This window comes from Cryptomeria japonica, chromosome 11 (genome assembly GCF_030272615.1).
Source record: "Cryptomeria japonica chromosome 11, Sugi_1.0, whole genome shotgun sequence".
Lineage (NCBI taxonomy): Eukaryota > Viridiplantae > Streptophyta > Pinopsida > Cupressales > Cupressaceae > Cryptomeria > Cryptomeria japonica.
In genome coordinates, this window is record NC_081415.1 from 551,063,273 (window position 1) to 551,081,757 (window position 18,485).

An 18,485-nucleotide genomic window follows, 5' to 3' on the forward strand; every position below is an offset into this window, starting at 1 on the left:
AGTTATATGCTTCATTCTATCAAGAATAACATATACAAAATATATGAATGGTTTTGTGTTACCATCATCGTCAAATCATGGAGTCCAAAGTAGAAAATAACAAAAATTATAGATTGATAATGTTCAAAATTATACGATGGATGAACATATTCATATTATTTAAATATAAATTATTTCCTTGAAATTGAAAAAAATAATCATTAAATTAAATATTAATAATTATTAAATTAAAAAATAATAATTAAAGTTTGTCTTTGTTGATTAAAATCTTTTAAAGTTACGTGCTAACAAGTATTTTTTATCCATTCATGGCTTCCTCCTCATCTCCCCAAGAATATCCATTCATGGCACCAAAACAATCATTGAGATTGAGAGCGGCGAGAAGTTTTTACTACATATGGAAAGAAACCAGGGCATATATTTGTCGTCTATGTACATATTAATGAAAAAATCAGGGCATATATTTGTTTAATTTTTTAATGAAAAAAATGGTTATGTTTTTATTATTTTACTAATATGGGAATGGCAAGATTTAGGTTGGACATCAACCACATTAAATTAAATAAATTAATCTTATTAATGTTATTTTATTTTCAAATTCAACTTCATAAACTTGACAAATTTCAACTTAATTAAATTGTTTGTCTTTTCTATTTTTTAAGCATGTAATTAACAACTTTTAAATACATATTGGATAAAATTCTTTTTTCATACTAGAATTAGCTTAATTTAAAAAATCTAAGATTTAAATTTATTGTTTAGCTTTGAGATTCAAGTTTCTATTTAACTATTTAAATTTAATGAATTCTAATGAACTATTTAACAATTGACAATGCATATTTATTTTTAAAATAAGACTAGGTTATATGGGATTAAAACTTAAATATAACATTCACAAATCTCATTTTGTATGTTATGCATTCATAGATGATATGTCTTTCAAAGATTCTTTTTTAATGTCTGAATATTTATTTTTAAGTTTCTATTTAACTATTTAAATTTAATGAATTCTAATGAACTATTTAACAATTAACAATGCATATTTATTTTTAAAATAGGACTGGACAAATCTCATTCACAAATGGGATTAAAACACTTTAACAAAATAATAATAGAATCTAATTAGAAAAATCTCCATTCTCATTTTTCTTCTTTACTCACACAGATTTTGAATGAAAAAATTAGCAATTGTGATTATAGAAAGTTCATTATCTTATATATTTTAAAGATCTATTTTTTATTTTCTTTAAGAAGGTAGGTTAGTACTTTGAAATGAGTTCACATTCCACTTTTAATTCAAATAAAACACTTTAAAAAAGTAATAATAGATTCTAAGATAAAGATTATTTTAAAGAATTATATTATAAATTAAATATTCAAAAATGAGTTTTTTCTTGAATTTTTAATTGCACCTTAACTAAAAAATGCTAAAATATGATTTTACAATCATCAAAATAATTTTTTTTTTTCAATTAGATATCAAGAAAACATTACATAGCTTCAGCAAAAAGGACTGAGTTCACCAGTAGACGGGGCACCACTAGAAGGTGCATATACAAAATATACAATTAATGTGCACCTCCAAGTATTAGGGGATTACAACAGTTATACATATTTATAAACAAAATGGCATCATGGCATATTTATCAGCTGCTAAGGAAATAAGATTTTAGCATCGGGTGAATCATTATTGCCCATGGGAGGAAGCCATGCTACCTAGCCCAGAGCTCCTTCTTGCCATACTTCCACTCTACCATCTAACAGTTCTTTCTTATGAGGATGTGAAGTACGCTCAGTGATCAAGTCAGCCTCCTCCTAGATGATCTCCATATGCATTTGTCTATGATCCAGTCGCCACATGAAGGCTATCAAGGCTTGTTCAAAGGCTACTTTGCTTGGTTCATCTCTTTCCCAAGTGAACCTGTGTGATAGTTCCCAAATGTATACAATAGTGGCCCCGTCCTTGATCCAACTATCAAACTTGTCTGAGTCAAGTTTCAGTACAACAGTGACCTGCATAGAAATAGAATGAGTAATGAGAAAAACAAGACCAAAAGACATTAGCAATCCTCTTACAGCCCTTGATAGAGCCTATAACAACATCTATGATCTCAAGAGAGCCAGATTCTAAGTTAAAACCAAATATTCTTCATATTTCCTTAGCAAAATGGCATTCAAAGAATATGTGTTTCACAGACTCAAGAATTCTGCAAATGCTACAATTTATTAGGGCACCTTCCTTATTTCTAGATCTTCGGTTCCCAGTATAGGTCCCAGAATTCATTAAGGTGCAAAAGGATGGTATCGGAATCGGTGAGTGTGGAGTAGATACATTTATCTTTGAGGGAAAGGAGAGGCGTGTTATCAGACCAGCAGAGCATAGTCATGGGGGGTGAGGGAGAGGGAGGTGAGGCGGGGGGGGGAGAAGAGGTTAATGCCAATCTAAGGATGTTATATGTCCTGATCTAGGATTCCGAGATAGAGAAGGTGGCTTGCAGTTCCTCCCACGATTTGAGTTGGTTATTCACAAACAATTATTCAAAGTTTTTAATACCTTTATTATGCCATTTCAATGCAGAGCAGCCTTGAAGTGTTGTCAATGGTTTTCCATTATGAAACAAGTTCCACCATATTGATCTGCTTTTAGCTATATTCCCCTATTTAGTGCCATTCACCAAGTGTCTCACTTGTTCCCATGCCTTCCATAGGGACTTGAAGACATCAGACCCTGCTGGAGCTACCTCAAACAGCGCCATAAGACTATCCAGTAGTGGGAGCTCCTTCCATTTCTTGGCTTTCTTAGGAATAGAGTATTTGATATTATTTCATATAAGCACTTTCCATGGTTCATTGCCTTCCATAGCGTTAAGGACCCGTTTGGAAGCAAGAGCAATACCTTGTAGTTTTAGGTCTTTCAGCCCCATCCCACCAAGTAGTTTATTCATAGTGCACCATTCCCACTTGACTGTATGTTGTTTCTTAATCCCCTTTCCATCTGACCAAAGGAATTCCCTAATCTATTTTTGGACATGATTAAATTGGTAATTCTTAAAAAGCCAAGCTGAAGAAAAGTAGATATTATATGAGGCTAAAATTTTTTGGTAGACCTGGAACCTTCCAGCTAAGGAGAGGAAATTCTTATTCCACTTTGAGAGTTTCCTATCTATCTTGTTCCTTACCCATTCCCACATTTCTTTTAGGTTTGGGAGGATAGAGAAAGGTATACCTAAATATTTGACAATCTGTGTTGGACCCATCTAGTTGAGTGAGAACTTCTTAAGCCATCCCGGAGGGTTGTCATCTCAACCAAGAAGATTACATTTGTGAAGAGCAACTTTGCTACCAGATGCCAAACAAAAGATATCAATATTTTTCATCAGGACTGTAAGATTTTCTTCCTCCAACTTAATTAGTATTGTTGTGTCATCAGCAAACTGGATATTACAAACTTCCTCTTTATTAGGTAGTGTAATGCCCTTAATAGTGGGGGTAACAGAGGAGTCCTTAAGTAGGTAGAACATTGCATCAGCAGCTAGCACAAATAGAGCGGGAGCTAAACAACATCCCTGTCTAATAGATCTGGTGAGTTCAAAATTAGAGGATCTTAATCCATTGACTTCAACTATAGCATTAGCATCACAAAGTAAGGTTCTAACCATGTTACAAAAAACAGTGGGGAAGCCCAATGAGTGAAGCATCTGAATGATGTAGTCCCATTCTATCCTATCATATGCCTTCTCAAAATCTATAAGCAACATGGCTCCACTCTATCCTGATTCTTTTTCCTAGTGCAAGGACTCCCAACATGTAACTAGGTTTTCCAGTATATACCTTCCTTTAACAAACCATGTTTGAGTACTGCTGACAATATTAGGTAAGATCTTCTCCAATCTGCTTGCAACCAGCTTCGCCAAGATTTTATAAGACACATTCAACAGTGTGATGGGTCTCCAGTTTTTTATTAAGGTTTTGTCCCCTTCTTTAGGGATGAGCTTAATTAGCCCTTGATTAACATTCTTTCTTAAGGAGCCTCTGATTATTGCCTCAGTGTAAAGGGAGTGCATATCATCAACGATCCACCCAATGTTTTCTTTATAAAATTCTACTGGGAACCCATCAGGGCTAGGGGACTTGTCATTGCTGAGAGTTGAGATAACTCCCCCGATTTCTTCTTTTGTAATATCCATTTCCAATAATTTACTATCCTCTTTATCAATAAGCCTGGGGACTAGGGACATAATAATACTTGTGGCATGCTCCTGTTCCTCCCTAACTAGTTCAGAGGAGAATAGGGTCTTGTAGAGCTGGGCAAAACATTCCAGGATTTCGGAAGGTTCAGATATGTTCTTATTCTGATCCCATATAATGTCAATCTTTTCTCTGGCTTGTTTAATTTTGAGGATATGGAAAAGAATTTAGACCCTTGATCTCCAGTATCTAACCAGTTCAATTTTTTCCTAGCTCTCCATCTTTTAATTTTCTCATTCTGTAGTTTTCTAAGATCAGCCTTGACCCTCACTAGTTGGTTAGTGAGTGATATGTTCTCAAGGTCCCCTTGAAGTTCCAGTTCAGCCAGTTGAAGGTCATTTTGTAATTGTAGTTCAAATGCTCTAGCATCTTTCTCTTTCTTTTTACCCATGGCTTGGCAAAGTGAGGTCCATGTTTTGATATTCTGATTCCACCTGTCTATATTGGACAATTGGGGGTTACTATATTTGTTGAACATTTTGATTAGACACAGGGCACATTTCATGTCCTCATCCTGTAGTAGACTGGCATTCATCTTGAAATCCGATCTAGGATTGACTGTGGATATATTATTCCCCATAGCCTTTAGTCCTATCATAATAGGATGATGGTATGAGAGTGTATAGGGTATGACATCATACTGGATTCCCCCATCATTTTTATTGATTTCAAAGAAGTCTTTGTTGAAGTTAAATTTGTCTAATCTGCAATAAACTCTTTTATTATACTGTTGATGGTTACACTAGGTGTAGCATATAGACTTACATTCACCTTTCTTTCCTACCAGAGGGTCAAGTAGCTTCATCTTGTTAGTCATCCTTTCCCACTGTATTCTCTCAGTGCCTTTCCATTCTACCTTATTGCCTCCCTGTTTATCTTGGGGATTTATTACCATATTGAAGTCTCCACCCAGGACCCAGGGGATATCCTCTAAATTTGAAATCCATTCCCACATATTTTCCCTTTCTTGGTAATCATTAGAGGCATAAACTGAGCATATGCCAAAGGTGGAGTTACCATTTTATATGATAGCCTATACTGCTCTAGCATAGGGGGATTGCCCCCATTTTTCTACCTTGCTAGCCCAGCTAGGGTTTAATAGTATTGTAGCTCCTCCTCTTCCTTTAGGATGGTTGGCATACAAGGGGGTGGCCTCCCTCTAGATAGATCTTAATCCAACTTCCAAGGTAAACCCTACTGATTTCAACTCCTAGAGCATAAGACAGTCAACATCTTTGTGCATGTTTAGAAATCTTTTGACCACATATTTCCTATCAGGGGCCTCGAGTCCTCTAATGTTCCATGAGATGGCTTTTATCATTAGGATGATTGTTCACTAGTAACTACCGAGGACATGAACCCCTCAAAGCATTTGGGCCATTCCTCAAGGTTTGAGAGGTGACTGGCATCAAAGGTCACTGTTGAGAGAGGTCTATCTCTTCATTTCCTTACTTCCAAGAGTTGTTCAGGCCCCATTGATTCCTTCCTAATTGTTAGCTCTTTAGATACTTTAGGGGATGTTTTCCTCCTTTTTTTCTTGGACATACTCCATGATAAGTCTTCTTCCCCATTATAGGACCCAAAATTAAAGATTCTAAGGTCTGGGAAGATTGGCTTATTTCCACTAATGTTGATAACCTCATCTTCACCACGTTCCCCATTGGGTCCAAGACCATGTCCAACCTCGATGGCTTGGTCGAAGGGGGGGTGGTCAGTTCCACTACCTCACTAATGTCACCTGAAGCTAAATCAAGGGGTGTAGTAGAGTTTTGAGTTTCCTCCCCCTCAACCATAGCCTCCAAGAGATTATTTCGATCGGTAGCAGTGCGAAGAGTGTGTGTTTCCCCAAGGGTGTCCAAATTGTCTCTACATCCAGCCTCCAGAATTTTAGGGCAGATGTCATTGGTGGTAACTTGGAGACCATCATCCTTCCCTCCAATCAAGTCATGAAGGAAGGGCATGGCACTGGCCTCAATTTCCTTTTTCCAGATACTTGAAGATTCTTCAAGTTATTTTCTAAGTTTTGCAGTAGTTTTCAACTTTTCAAGAATAATTTGTTGTGCATTTTGAGTCTTGGGTCCTCCAATTTTAGTGGGAGAGCCAACCATTTCAGGTTCCAAAGAGCTAGGAGTAGTGTTGGCCAAGGTGGCCTCTTTTATGGCCTTCTGATATTTGGCCAAAGACTCAGCTACCGAGGGAGGAGCACTGGGTGGGCTAGGGTAGCCATGAAGTTGTTGATTAGTGGGTGGGGGATCAGTGGCTTGAGGGGGTGGCGGAATGGAGGGTTTAATCTGAGGGTGAAAGGATGGGGTGAAGGTCATGGGATCAGTGTGCAATGGGGGGGGAGAAAAGTCTTTTGGTTTAGGGTTCGAGAGGGCTTCAGAGGCAGAGTGAGTAGAGTGTCAAACAGAGGTGCTCCTGGATTGAGTGTTATTTTTTCCTGCTACTAGCGAGCAATTTTTTAGTATGTGTCCACTTCTCCTGCACTTATGACAAACGTTAATACCACCCAAATACTCTAAAGGACAAGAGAATAGTTGATTTTCAATGCATATGTTAATTACAGAGGGAAGGGCCGAGCCTGGGTTGAGAGCAATAAGAACTCTAGCATCCATGTGTGGAAGCAGAGCAACAAAGGAATCAATCTTGATTACCTTACCTAGGGGTTCAATGAATTTAGAAATGCAATTCCATAAAAAGGGAGGAATGTTTTTAATAGTAACCCATTTAGGGCTCGAGAGTGCTAAGATTTCTTCATTACAGACAACTGGATTCCAAGGGACGACCCTAAAACATGAGTTCCCAACATTCCAAAATTGTTTTCCTAGGACTTTCTTTTGGGTTTCTTTATCATTAAAAAAATCAGAAACAATCCTTTTTGCAACATTCTACAAAATGAAAAATAGATGCCAAGCTTTGAAAACTAGACATCGTTAAACCAACTATTCAGATATTACCTAGACGGTATTCTATCTACATCAAGGGCTGCTAAAAAAATTGTAGAATCCCTAAGTCTAGTTATTTCCTTAGAAATACAATTAACCATGGAAGCATTAGGTTTAATGACAACTTTAAGAGTTGAGGTAGCCTCACCTTCGTCGTGGGTCTGGTTTGCGGATGCATCATGGGAAGGCTCTACTTCGAACCTTGCATCTTCCGGAAAGACGGTGGAGTGTCCCTCGAGCACCTACCGAAAAGATCTCTTCCCTTTGACGATATTCTATGCATTTTTTTCCCCTTCTTTGGCAACTAAGTTATGTTTTTTGTTTGCTACAGCTTTATGGCTCTCCATTAATGGAGAAATGAAGGAACTTGAATGCGGGGGCCTCCCAATGTGTCTGGGAACCCCCGGCTAGAGAGTCTACCTACTTCCAAGGATGGTTCGTTCGTCCTTGGTTGCAAAGCCCTAAATTTTCCCTCCGCCTATTAAGAAATGTCCTAAATGGTCATCAAAATAAATATTCAATGTCATAATGTCATGATAATATTTAAATATTATTTCTATTATTTTGAACAATAATATGATTATATTTATAAAATTTTCTTTGAAAATCTTCAAATACATTTTCATTTTTTAAATGTAAAATTATATATTTAATATTATAGTAATCATCATCTCTAATTAAAAAATATTCATTACCAATTTTCATTTTTTCTCTTTTAATCATATATTAAGATGAATATTATTTAAAAAAATATAATTAATAAAAAAATAGTGGCCTCTAGAAATATACCTCTCAGCTTATTCTATATATATTATTAAATATATATAAGCTAGTAAATATTTGAGATGTATATACTAGTTTGTAATAGTGGGGTGAATAATACTTCTATATTTAATTTTATAAAATTGAATAAACTCTATAAGTGAATAAACTTTGAATTATAAAGTTTATTCAAAAGTTAATAAACTTTCACTTAAAAAACTTTATTAAATTTATAAAACCTATAAAACTAATTAAAATTTATATGTGAAACTTTATTCACTCATAAGTGAAACTTTAAAAACTTTATTAAACTTATTAAAAAAAATTATAACTTATTCACTTTTATAAAATTAAATATAAAAGCCCCATTATATATATATATATATTATTCACTTCTATATTTCATTTTATATTCTAGCCTATATATATTACTATTATATATAAAATATAAATAGGCGCCTATTAGTGCCTATTATTTTTTATGTATTTTATATACTAAAGTTGGATAGGCTAGTGCTACCTCATGGTTAGGGTTACGATAGGGGATCAATTAATGTTAGATTTGGCTTAATTTGTAATTATTTTTAAGGTTTTAGTTGTAGAAATAGGGTTCAAATTAGTTTAATATTTAATTACATGGAGGAGGTTAAGGGTTTATTTCAGTTAAGTTTAGATTTACGGTTCAATATGGTCTAGGATTTAGGGTTAGGGTTACCCTCAATATGATTTATGAATACAGGGGATCAATTAATGTTGATTTGGCTTAATTTGCAATAAATAGGTTTCAAATTTGTTTAATATTTAATTACATGGAGGAGGTTAAGGGTTTATTTCAGTTTAGTTTAGATTTAAGGCTCAATATGGTCTAGGATTTAGGGTTAGGGTTACCCTCAATATGATTTATGAATAAGTCATAAATTAGGGTTCTTGTTAAATTTGGCATACTATTAATCTTAGGGTTACTTCCATTCAGGGATTGGCTTATGGGTGTGGTTTAATTTCATAGTTACATTTTTGTGTTATAATATTTAATTGAAACAAAGGTTAACATTGGTGACATTTTTGTGTTATAACATTGGTGAATTCATTAGTTTTCACTTTTAATCTTTGTATGTAGTGTTCTTCCAATTTGAGAGATTATATTTGTTATATTTTACATAAGTGTTCTTCTATGATTAATCTAGTTTTCTATTCTTCTTTTATATAATTAGACTACATGATTCGTTTTAATAATATATCTATGTTATTTTATTTTTATTTCAAAAAGATAATTAAAATTCATATGTCAAACTTTAATTGATTTGAAAACAAACAAACAATAAATTTAATTTTAAAAATTAACTTATTGTAAATTATTTTTATATGATCAAATTTATTGTAACACATAAAGAACTTTTATGTATCAATCTTCTATTTAATGATTAGATGTAATAGGTGGTTACACAGTTGGAGATCAACTATCTGAATATTTAAAACATTTGATAGGTATTGTCACTTCATATTACTGTGATCAATCTTTTGATGGGTGAAAGACATTTGATAGGTATTGTCACTTCATATTACTCTGATCAATCGTTTAAACAGATCGGACCGGATCCAAGTAATAATGATAAAAATATATTACTGTACTTCTGCTAAATGTTACTTAGGTGATCGATCGATCTTATCATAGCAATATCAGACGCAAATGGCGCCTCTGCTCGATTAAAAATTTATAAAAATATGATTAAAAAAAATCTCCTTTAAAAATATATTATAAATTTATAAAAATATAATTAAAAATCTATAAAATAAAATATAAATAGCACGGACCCCGTGCCTAAATTTTTTCATCATGCCGTGGTTTTTCCCGGTCAAGACAATCAAAGAGTAGAGGCGAGAGAGGAAGGCTGGCACACTGCACGATGCGAGCTGCAGTCACCGTATACTGGCAGGCACGGAAGGAGAGCTAAGAAGTAGGGGGCTATGGGGTGCGGTTTAAAGGGCCCCATAGCCAATTTGAAAAGAACATAATGGTGTGACAGACCATCGACTGTGGAGACCACCACCGTACTGACAAATGCTGGAGGAGGAGATACCATGGATGGGCATGGTTAATCCATCAATCCATTAACCGACCTTGTTAACGGAAAACGGGAGCGAGACGAATTATGGTTGGCCCCACCGAAGATACTCGAAGCAGTCAAAGCTTCGAGTGTGTTGGTTAAGCCCGGCCGTGTTTGCTATGGCAACATCCACTACGGTGGTGACCCACCAAAAAACAAACATCCACTATGGCTGTTGGGCCAGGCAAATTTAAAATGAATCTGATTTAGCAAATTAGCACATGGATATCTGCTATGGTAGCGTCCCATATGGCGGTTGAGGCGAAGCTTAAGCACCTATTTAAATGGATGAGACCCTCCCTCATTCGGTACCTCTGAAATCGTTAACTTGCTTGCTGTGTTTAACAAGATGAGGGCTTTAACTAGTTTCATTATTCTCATTGTATGTTTTTTTCATTTTGTTTTAAAGTTCAACTAACGTAGTTTGCAATTTTACTTTGCTCATGACTTTCGTTGTTTGGAATTCACAGTCAGTAGCGGCGAGCGGAGCTGCACATTTGCATGGTGAAAGAGTATCTCCGAGCTTAACGTACTGGCAGGAGAAGCTACCCACAACACCCATTCCACAACTTGTGCGGGAACTCATCTCACCTGATGATGATGATGATGGGAAAATAGCGTTGAATGTGGTCGACGGAGGGATGAAAGTGGACGCGGGGATGCGTCCAAGAAAAGTTGGGACACAAGGCGTTGCGCCGGTGCCTTTGAAACGTTGCGACGTAGCAAAACTTTATATTCCAACTACGCAAATGCCGATGGATGCATCGTCGTGCACGTTTCTGCTGGAGAAAGATTTGGTGAGCGGAACCAAAGTTTCTCTCACCTTCTTGCGAGAAAGGGAGAGACATTTTCTTCCACGCTCCGTGGCAGACCAAATCCCTTTCTCCTCCGACAAGCTTCCCCTGGCGTTGAAGGAGCTCAACATAGCGCCAGATTCCGTCATGGCTCTGGCTATGAAGGAGACTTTGCAAGCCTGCGAAAGACCTGCTGAGGAGGGCGAAAACAAGTTCTGCGCAACATCGTTGGAGTCCCTGGTTGACTTGAGCACATCGAAGTTGGGGAGCAATCGCTTAAATGTGCTGGCCACAAATGTTTCAAAGATCATGTCAAAATCCGTGAGGCAGGAGTATACCATTGTGGGAGTAAAAGACGTGGGCGCAGCAGAGAAGGACGTGTATTACTGCCATAGTAAACAATATGCTTATGCTGTGTACTACTGCCATAAGGCGGCATGTACTTTGGAAGCAGGCAGGAGGATCGCAAGAATTTGGGTGAAGGGAGAAGAAGATGGTAGGACGTTGGAGGCGGTGGCTGTGTGTCACAAGGACACCAGCGCCTGGATTCCCAACAACATCCCATTCAAGGCGCTGAATGTGAAGCCTGATACCCCCTCTATCTGCATTTTCGTTCCCCAAGGAGACCACCTGTGGCAGACATCCGACTGATCAGATCCGCTTCCTTGCTTTCTCTCGTATAAATAATTTGCAGCATAGGGAGTAGCAGGAAATGCTTATATATGTAGTTTGTTTGTGTGAGGAGCACTAGCTCTTTTTCTGTTAGGAGTAGCACTAGCTCTCTTTGTGTGAGGTGCACTAGCTTATTAGTTCCTATAAAAATTATGTATTTAAGTATATGTTATTTCTTTTTTAAACTTTAGCTTTTCAGTATTGTTTTTAATCTGTCTAAAAATTAATGGTAAACTCCTTAAACACTGGTGATCACTAATTTCAACAATAGCCATGAGAAGCAAGGACCACAGAAACAATTTCGGGATCAACAAGTCACCAAATGCAAGTGTATCATGAGGGTGAATAAGGGGAGAGGACTTAGTAGTTGTGCACCCTCACTTAATGCTTCTCAAAATCTTACATGGAAATTTCAAATCACTCCCAATTTTTTTACAGCAGCTTACTTAATAAGTAGTTTGATAGACCCCTCACTTTTCTAAAATAGGTTTAAAAGATCATTTTTAAAAAAAAATATTGTGTCTACTTTGTATATTAAAATAAAATACCAAATTGTCATTCAAAAAACGAAAGGATTTATATTATAATATTTGAATTAAAAAGTTTCAACATCTATCCTAATTCACATAAATTAGCACTTAAACCAAAAGGAGGTGCAATAATTACATTGACAATATTATATATTTTGATTGATATTTGGGAGGCTATAGAATGACGAAATGTATAAATGCCCACGTGTAAAACATTTTACTACTCTTCTAATGAAGAATATAGTGGGTGTTGTATACCTTAATGAGAATGGGCAACAATAATTTCAATATTCCTTAGATTTTTTATTGCCAAAGATGGTCATTAGTGAGGACTATATTCCCAACAACAAAAAGGCATCCAAAAAAAATTGTTTTCATGTTCTCAGTCCAAGGGCTATACCAAAGATAACTATGTTGTGTCACATTGCATGCTACTTGAAAATAAATTATTTTGTGTTTGATATGGAATTGAAAGTTACATTTAGAATCATCCATAAATATGGTAGATCAAAATATGTGGTATACTATATGTAAAGACGTAAACTCTATAAAAGAAACTTTGATGCTAAGTTAAAATGTGCATTAAATTATACTTGAGACCTATATTTTACATTCAAAAGGAAAAGTAAATTAAAATGGTTGTATCTTACTCAAAATTATGAATTCTTCCAAGGGAGTCCAAATTGGGATATAATATAATTAGTAAGAAACATTGAAATTTGCATTACCAAATCAAATGTTATCCAAATTATTTTAAATCTTCTCCATTGGTTTTTTTATCTAAATTCAAAACTCTTAGTCTAGAATCAAAATTGGTTGACAAATTTGTTTTATCATTTCTATAAATCGGTATCTCTATATCATGCAAAATATTTAATCGTTGGATTTGTTCTTGAGATGCAAAGAGGTTGCAAGTAATTTTAACTTCTCTATGATAGAACTTAAACGTAGATGGGAACCAAATCACTTATGTTGGGGAATGCAATCCTCTTCATTCTACATTAGATCTAACAAAGAATCAAAACTTACATCAAGCTCAATTTGTAAATTCCTTTTCTTAATTAGACAAGAAATTATAATGCATGACTCTCTAGACAATCATAATCATCAACAACATTGTTAAGGGAAGAATGATTTTTGTAAAGCTTAACAACATACTCAAATATTCATACATGTTGGCTCAATGATGGCCCCAGTGTCAACTCAACATAAGTAGGTATTGATTCAACAACAATAGCTTTAGAAATTACAAGAAAAAAATGTGCTTGAAAAATATTTGGAGCTTTAATTAAAGAAAATGAATCAAGAAAAAGAACAATTGCAAGAATACTAACCTGATACTACTTGGATTCCTTGTATTGAAATCAGAAATTTCATTAACAAAAGTGTACAATAGATAGCCTTAACACATTGTAAGAATACAAAGAACAAACATGTCTCTAACAAATGTTCAATATGTTTTCCACATGTAGACAAAGTTTTAAATCTTGAAGATAGGCAAGTGGATTCCTATTTACATTTAGGAAAACTTTACCCAAATTTGCATGAACAATAAGCTCATCCACAAAATCCTAATACAAATCATATAATTAAATGTGGAATATCAATCTAGCATTTAGATCAAATGTTTGATTTCGCAAATCAATTCATGCTTGAAGAGTACATCTATTTGTTGCATGAAACCTTTAGTAGCACTTTTAAGTGGCTATTTAATACTAGAAAAGATGTCACCATTTGATCTTAAAAAAAGTAGAATAAAAAAGTGCATTGCAACCCATAGATTTGAAGAATAAAACCGTGTACGAAAACTATGAGATTCAAAGGCTTGCTTTATGATAAAAAAATCTTTTGATCTACACAAGATTTGATTTATAATCAGTTTAAGTTTCCCATTGAGGTCATAGAACCATTTCGAAAGCAGTTACTAGGAATCTAATCAAGCCTAGCATGTTGCTTTTCCTTGATTATCTGCAAACGGAAGTTTGTCTTCTTGCTTTGTCTCCTGCAAACATAATCCCAATACATCCTCTAAAACACATTTTTAATTGTAAACCAGATAATCCTGCCTTTAGATAGTGTTGTCCCAACAATATCCACAACAATGATTCTTGTTCCACCTTTCTATTCCTTATAAAACCTAATAAGATCAAAGTTCTATATGTATTCGTAATTTTACTTTATTTAAACCCAATCACCCATGAACAACTATTGCACGTCTGACATGGTGAAAAATGCTTGGAGTTACTGAAATCGAAATCCACAAGATCTCAGTTGTATTAATATAACAAGGGCTGCAAGCAACGCAGTTCCTGCCAATGCTTGGAAGAACAGTTTTGGTTTTGTGGTAGATTAATAGGTTTGGTGAAAAGATACCACTGATATAGTTTCGGTGGCCACCAAAATGTCTCAAGACAACAATTAGCTACCGGTTCCAATATTATTATTAGGGAAGACAAAAATATTTGTAAATAATGGTTTTTGATTCGCCCATTGTAATTGGATTAATTACCAATTAACAAAAGAGGCCTCTGCTATAGTCCTTGCAGGAAGGAACTAATAATAACAAGAAAGACAATGAATAGAATAAGAATTGGCTTCTTGTTAAGCCTGTCAAAAGTACAAGTTAAATCAATTTATGATTACACCGAGATCAATTAATACTCAAATGCATATTTCATTAATGTTGAAGAAATTTTTTGGTGCAAACATATGTCAATGACAGTACCCAATGATTTTAATTTCAATCGGTGATTATGGAGGGATTAAAGTCATGGAATTTTCATAGTTTGTTATGTTAATTCGCATCTTTTTGACTTGGAATTGTGTATAATGTTTCTCATCACCAACGTTTCATTCATACTATATGATCCATCATTAGAATGAGAGAATTAGTTAATGAACAAAAATCATCTTCACTAATTCTTTCATTCCGACGATGGATCATGTAATAAAAATATGAAGGGATTAATTACAGACCTATTGCATTTTAAATTAGTGTCACGTCAAAATTTTTGGCTGTCAATTTATGTCAACGAAGTGAATTAGGGTATAAAATGTTTTTGGATGGAAGCAAAATCTGATTTGAGTGGCATTGTTTGCCATAAGCCTTTGCTACTAGAAAGTATAATTATTCACTGGCTTTTTTTTTTAACTCTAAATAATATTATAAATATATCTAACAAAAAAATGAGTAAATAAAAAATTGTTATATTTTATTGACAAAATACTTTACATTTTTTATTTTAATTTTATTTTGGAATAAAAGGGGTAAAAACTTTATTGAAACTCAATCACAAAAATTACAAAGAGAGCCAGAGCCCCAAGGCCCCAGAAAAGAACCAACAAACCATCCCCACTTCATCCAACTTCATAACCATCCATGTCCTTAGTAAAAAACTTCTGCAAGTCCTGAGAGTAATCCCCGGAGAGATGATCCCAACCTTCAACTTTCCAATCACTACCATGTTCTAAGGCCCACTTGACCAAACAACCATCTGCTCTCTTCCATTCTCGAGGGATATGGATGAAAGACACCTGCTCCATTAAAGAACTAATTTGGAGAATCTGCTGAACAATCCCTGCCAACTGCTATTTGATCCCTTTCACCTTCTGCTCATTCAACAAGTTAACAATAATTTGTGAATCTGATTCACAAATCACCTTCCTTCATCCCAACTCCCAAGCTTGCTTTAGGGCATAGAGAATCGCAACTCCCTCTAGAAAATTATTAGACTGCCTCCCTTTAAGCAGAGAAAAGAGGAAAACTACCTCCCCCCTACTATTCCTGTCAACTCCACCAACTCCAGCAGGGCTTGGGTTACCCCTAGATGAGCCATCAATGTTAATCTTGATAATCCCATCCTGAGGGGGTATCCACCTTCCCACCCTTTGCACCTTCTTCGTAGTCTGTCTACCTCTCTTGACACAAGTTGAGGCAAGAGACAACTCCTGCAGGCGAAGCCTACTCACAATATATGCCTCCTCTCTACTCAGTGGAAAATTTACCTCACATTTAGCTTCCACTATCTCCCGAATCATAGCAATGATCCTATTCCAAACCTGTTGAACAAACAATCTGACCTCATGAAAAATTCTCCTTTTCCTCTCAAACCAAATCTACCACAGAATGAAGATGGGCCCAATATACCAAATAGTCTGGAGGAAGGAGGACAAGATAGGAGGTCTGCCCAAACTACTCTAGAACTCATTTAGAGAATCTACATGGACACAAGGATGCTTCCACACCCCCCACCAATAATGCCAAATAAGTATAGAGAAGGGGCATCTAAAGAATAGGTGTGAGGAATCTTCCTCCCCATTACTAGACAAAGCACAAATAGAAGGCCCCAAGAATCCCCGCTTGTAGATATTGTCCCAGGTTAGACATCTATTCAAATCCAAAGTCCAAGCAAAGCAGTTACACTTTGGCCAAGAAACATTATTCCATGCTTGTTTCCACCAGTTCACCTCTCCTCCCTCAAGTCTTCGGTTCAACAATTCACGGTATCCACGAGCCACAGTAAAAATGCCCTTAGGATTTGGAGACCAAGCAAGCCCATCCCTTCCCTTGAGGGAGCTACAATGTCTACTCGCCAAAATGCCATGCAACTCAGTACACTCTTCCTCCATCCCAGCAACTGACCACTCATTAGGATCCTTCCACCGCTCCAACTCCAACCGACCACACCTATAAATAACCTTAAAGTCACCCACCCTTGACCATCCTGCCTCCAAAAACCTCTGGCATAGATTCCCAAGGTGAGGAAATTGCTCAATGATGGGAGGATATCCATCCCAAGAATCGTTCCAGAAAAGGACCTCTCCCCCCCTTCTGCAAATCCAAAAAAGCCCAGCCTTAATGAGAGAAGCCCCCCTCTTGAGAGTATACCAGATCAATGAGCCCTTTCCCTCAAGCAAATATCTAGGGATTTCCTCCCTCGGGATTCTCTGCATATATTTGTTGGCCAAAATCCTGGCCCGGCCTCAATCCTGCTCCACACACCACCTCTAGTATAATTTAGCAGCCAACACTTCCTCAAAAAGAATAGACTGCCTTAAACCAAGCCCCCCCGACTGCTTTGGGCTACACACCAGGTCCCAATTGACCAAACTCCATTTGGAAGAGGAAAGATTGCCTGCCCATAAGAATTGCCTAACCAAAGAATCCAAACCCTTAAAGAACCACTTAGGACCCACATAAAGCATACATTAATAGATCGAAAGAGCCTAAATCACTAACTAAATCAGTTGAACCCTCCAGCAAAGGATAGCCATCTATGAGTCCAGTGTTCAACCTTCATGCGAAATTTATCCAAAATACCCTGTCAAGACTCCCTAGGAGGGTTGCCAGGAGAAATAGGATTACCCAAATAAATCAAGGGCAAAGAGCCAACCTGGAATCTCAAGATAAGAGCAATCCTCCTTTGAATAGTTACAAGAGTGTTGAAAAAGAGGATAAAAGATTTATCCTCATTGATCAACTAGCCCAAGGCCGCAAGATAAACATCTAAGACCTTACACAGATTAGTAGCTTCTCTGACCCGAGTCAGCCCCATAAGGGTCGTGTCATCCACAAACTGCAAATAAGACTGCGGCTGCAATTCATTACCCCATCTCCAACCCTGAATAAAACCCAACCCCACATTATGCTTAATCAGCCTCCACAAACCCTCAGCTAGAAGAATGAATAAATAAGGGGAGAGGGGGTCCCCCTAGCGAAGACCCCTAGAAGCACCAAATAGCTCAGTATGGTCTCCATTGATAAGCACAAAGAAAGAAGTAGACGTAACACAACTCATAACCCACTGGACCCACTCATCCGCAAAACCAAAAGCCTTGAGGATCTTCTGAAGGAAGGACCACCGAACTCTATCATACACCTTAGCCATATCCAGCTTGATAAATATAGCTTTTTCCTTGGATGAAGCCATAGAATGAATGGTCTTTGTAGCAATGACCACACCATCCAAAATTTGGTGCCCTTCCATAAATCCACTCTGCTCCTTAGAGATAACATTCCCTAGACACTTCTTCAATCTATCCGCTATTAGCTTAGAGATGATATTATAAATCACATTGCAGAGAGAGATAGGGTGCAATTGGCCTAGCCAGTTGGCCCCATCACACTTGGGGATTAGAGCAATGAAAGTCATATTCAACGGCCGAAGCATTTGCTTATTCCTCTGGGACTCCCGGACTACATCCAATAAATCCAATTTGATAATATCCTAGAACTCTTGAAAGAATTCAACCAGGAACCCATCTAATCCAAGAGCTTTTCCTTTCCTCATGTGAAAGACAATCCTCTAAAGCTCATCCAAAAAAACACGACACAAAATCTGCTCATTCATCTCGCCCATGACCAAAGAAAGAATGCAAGAAAGAACCTGATTTCGTGCCACTGATTCCCCCAGGGAGTCCTTCCTGAAG

At 36.4% G+C, this 18,485-nt stretch overlaps 1 protein-coding gene across 1 annotated transcript; it reads left to right on the top strand.

Annotated features, from left to right (window-relative positions):
• The first annotated feature begins 10,357 nt into the window (after positions 1 to 10,357).
• On the top strand, positions 10,358 to 11,662 carry LOC131072877 (BURP domain protein RD22-like). The gene is made up of 2 exons (XM_058009170.2): positions 10,358 to 10,442; positions 10,531 to 11,662. Exons 1-2 carry the CDS (start codon positions 10,410 to 10,412, stop codon positions 11,503 to 11,505), a joined length of 1,008 nt encoding a protein of 335 aa, XP_057865153.2. The 5' UTR covers positions 10,358 to 10,409; the 3' UTR covers positions 11,506 to 11,662.
• Positions 11,663 to 18,485: the final 6,823 nt, after the last annotated feature.

Coding starts and splice junctions, on each gene's coding strand:
- LOC131072877 (XM_058009170.2), top strand. CDS start 10,410: ATGAGGGCTTTAACTAGTTTCATTATTCTCATT. Junction 10,443..10,530: donor CTAGTTTCATTATTCTCATT/GTATGTTTTTTT, acceptor TGGAATTCACAG/TCAGTAGCGGCGAGCGGAGC.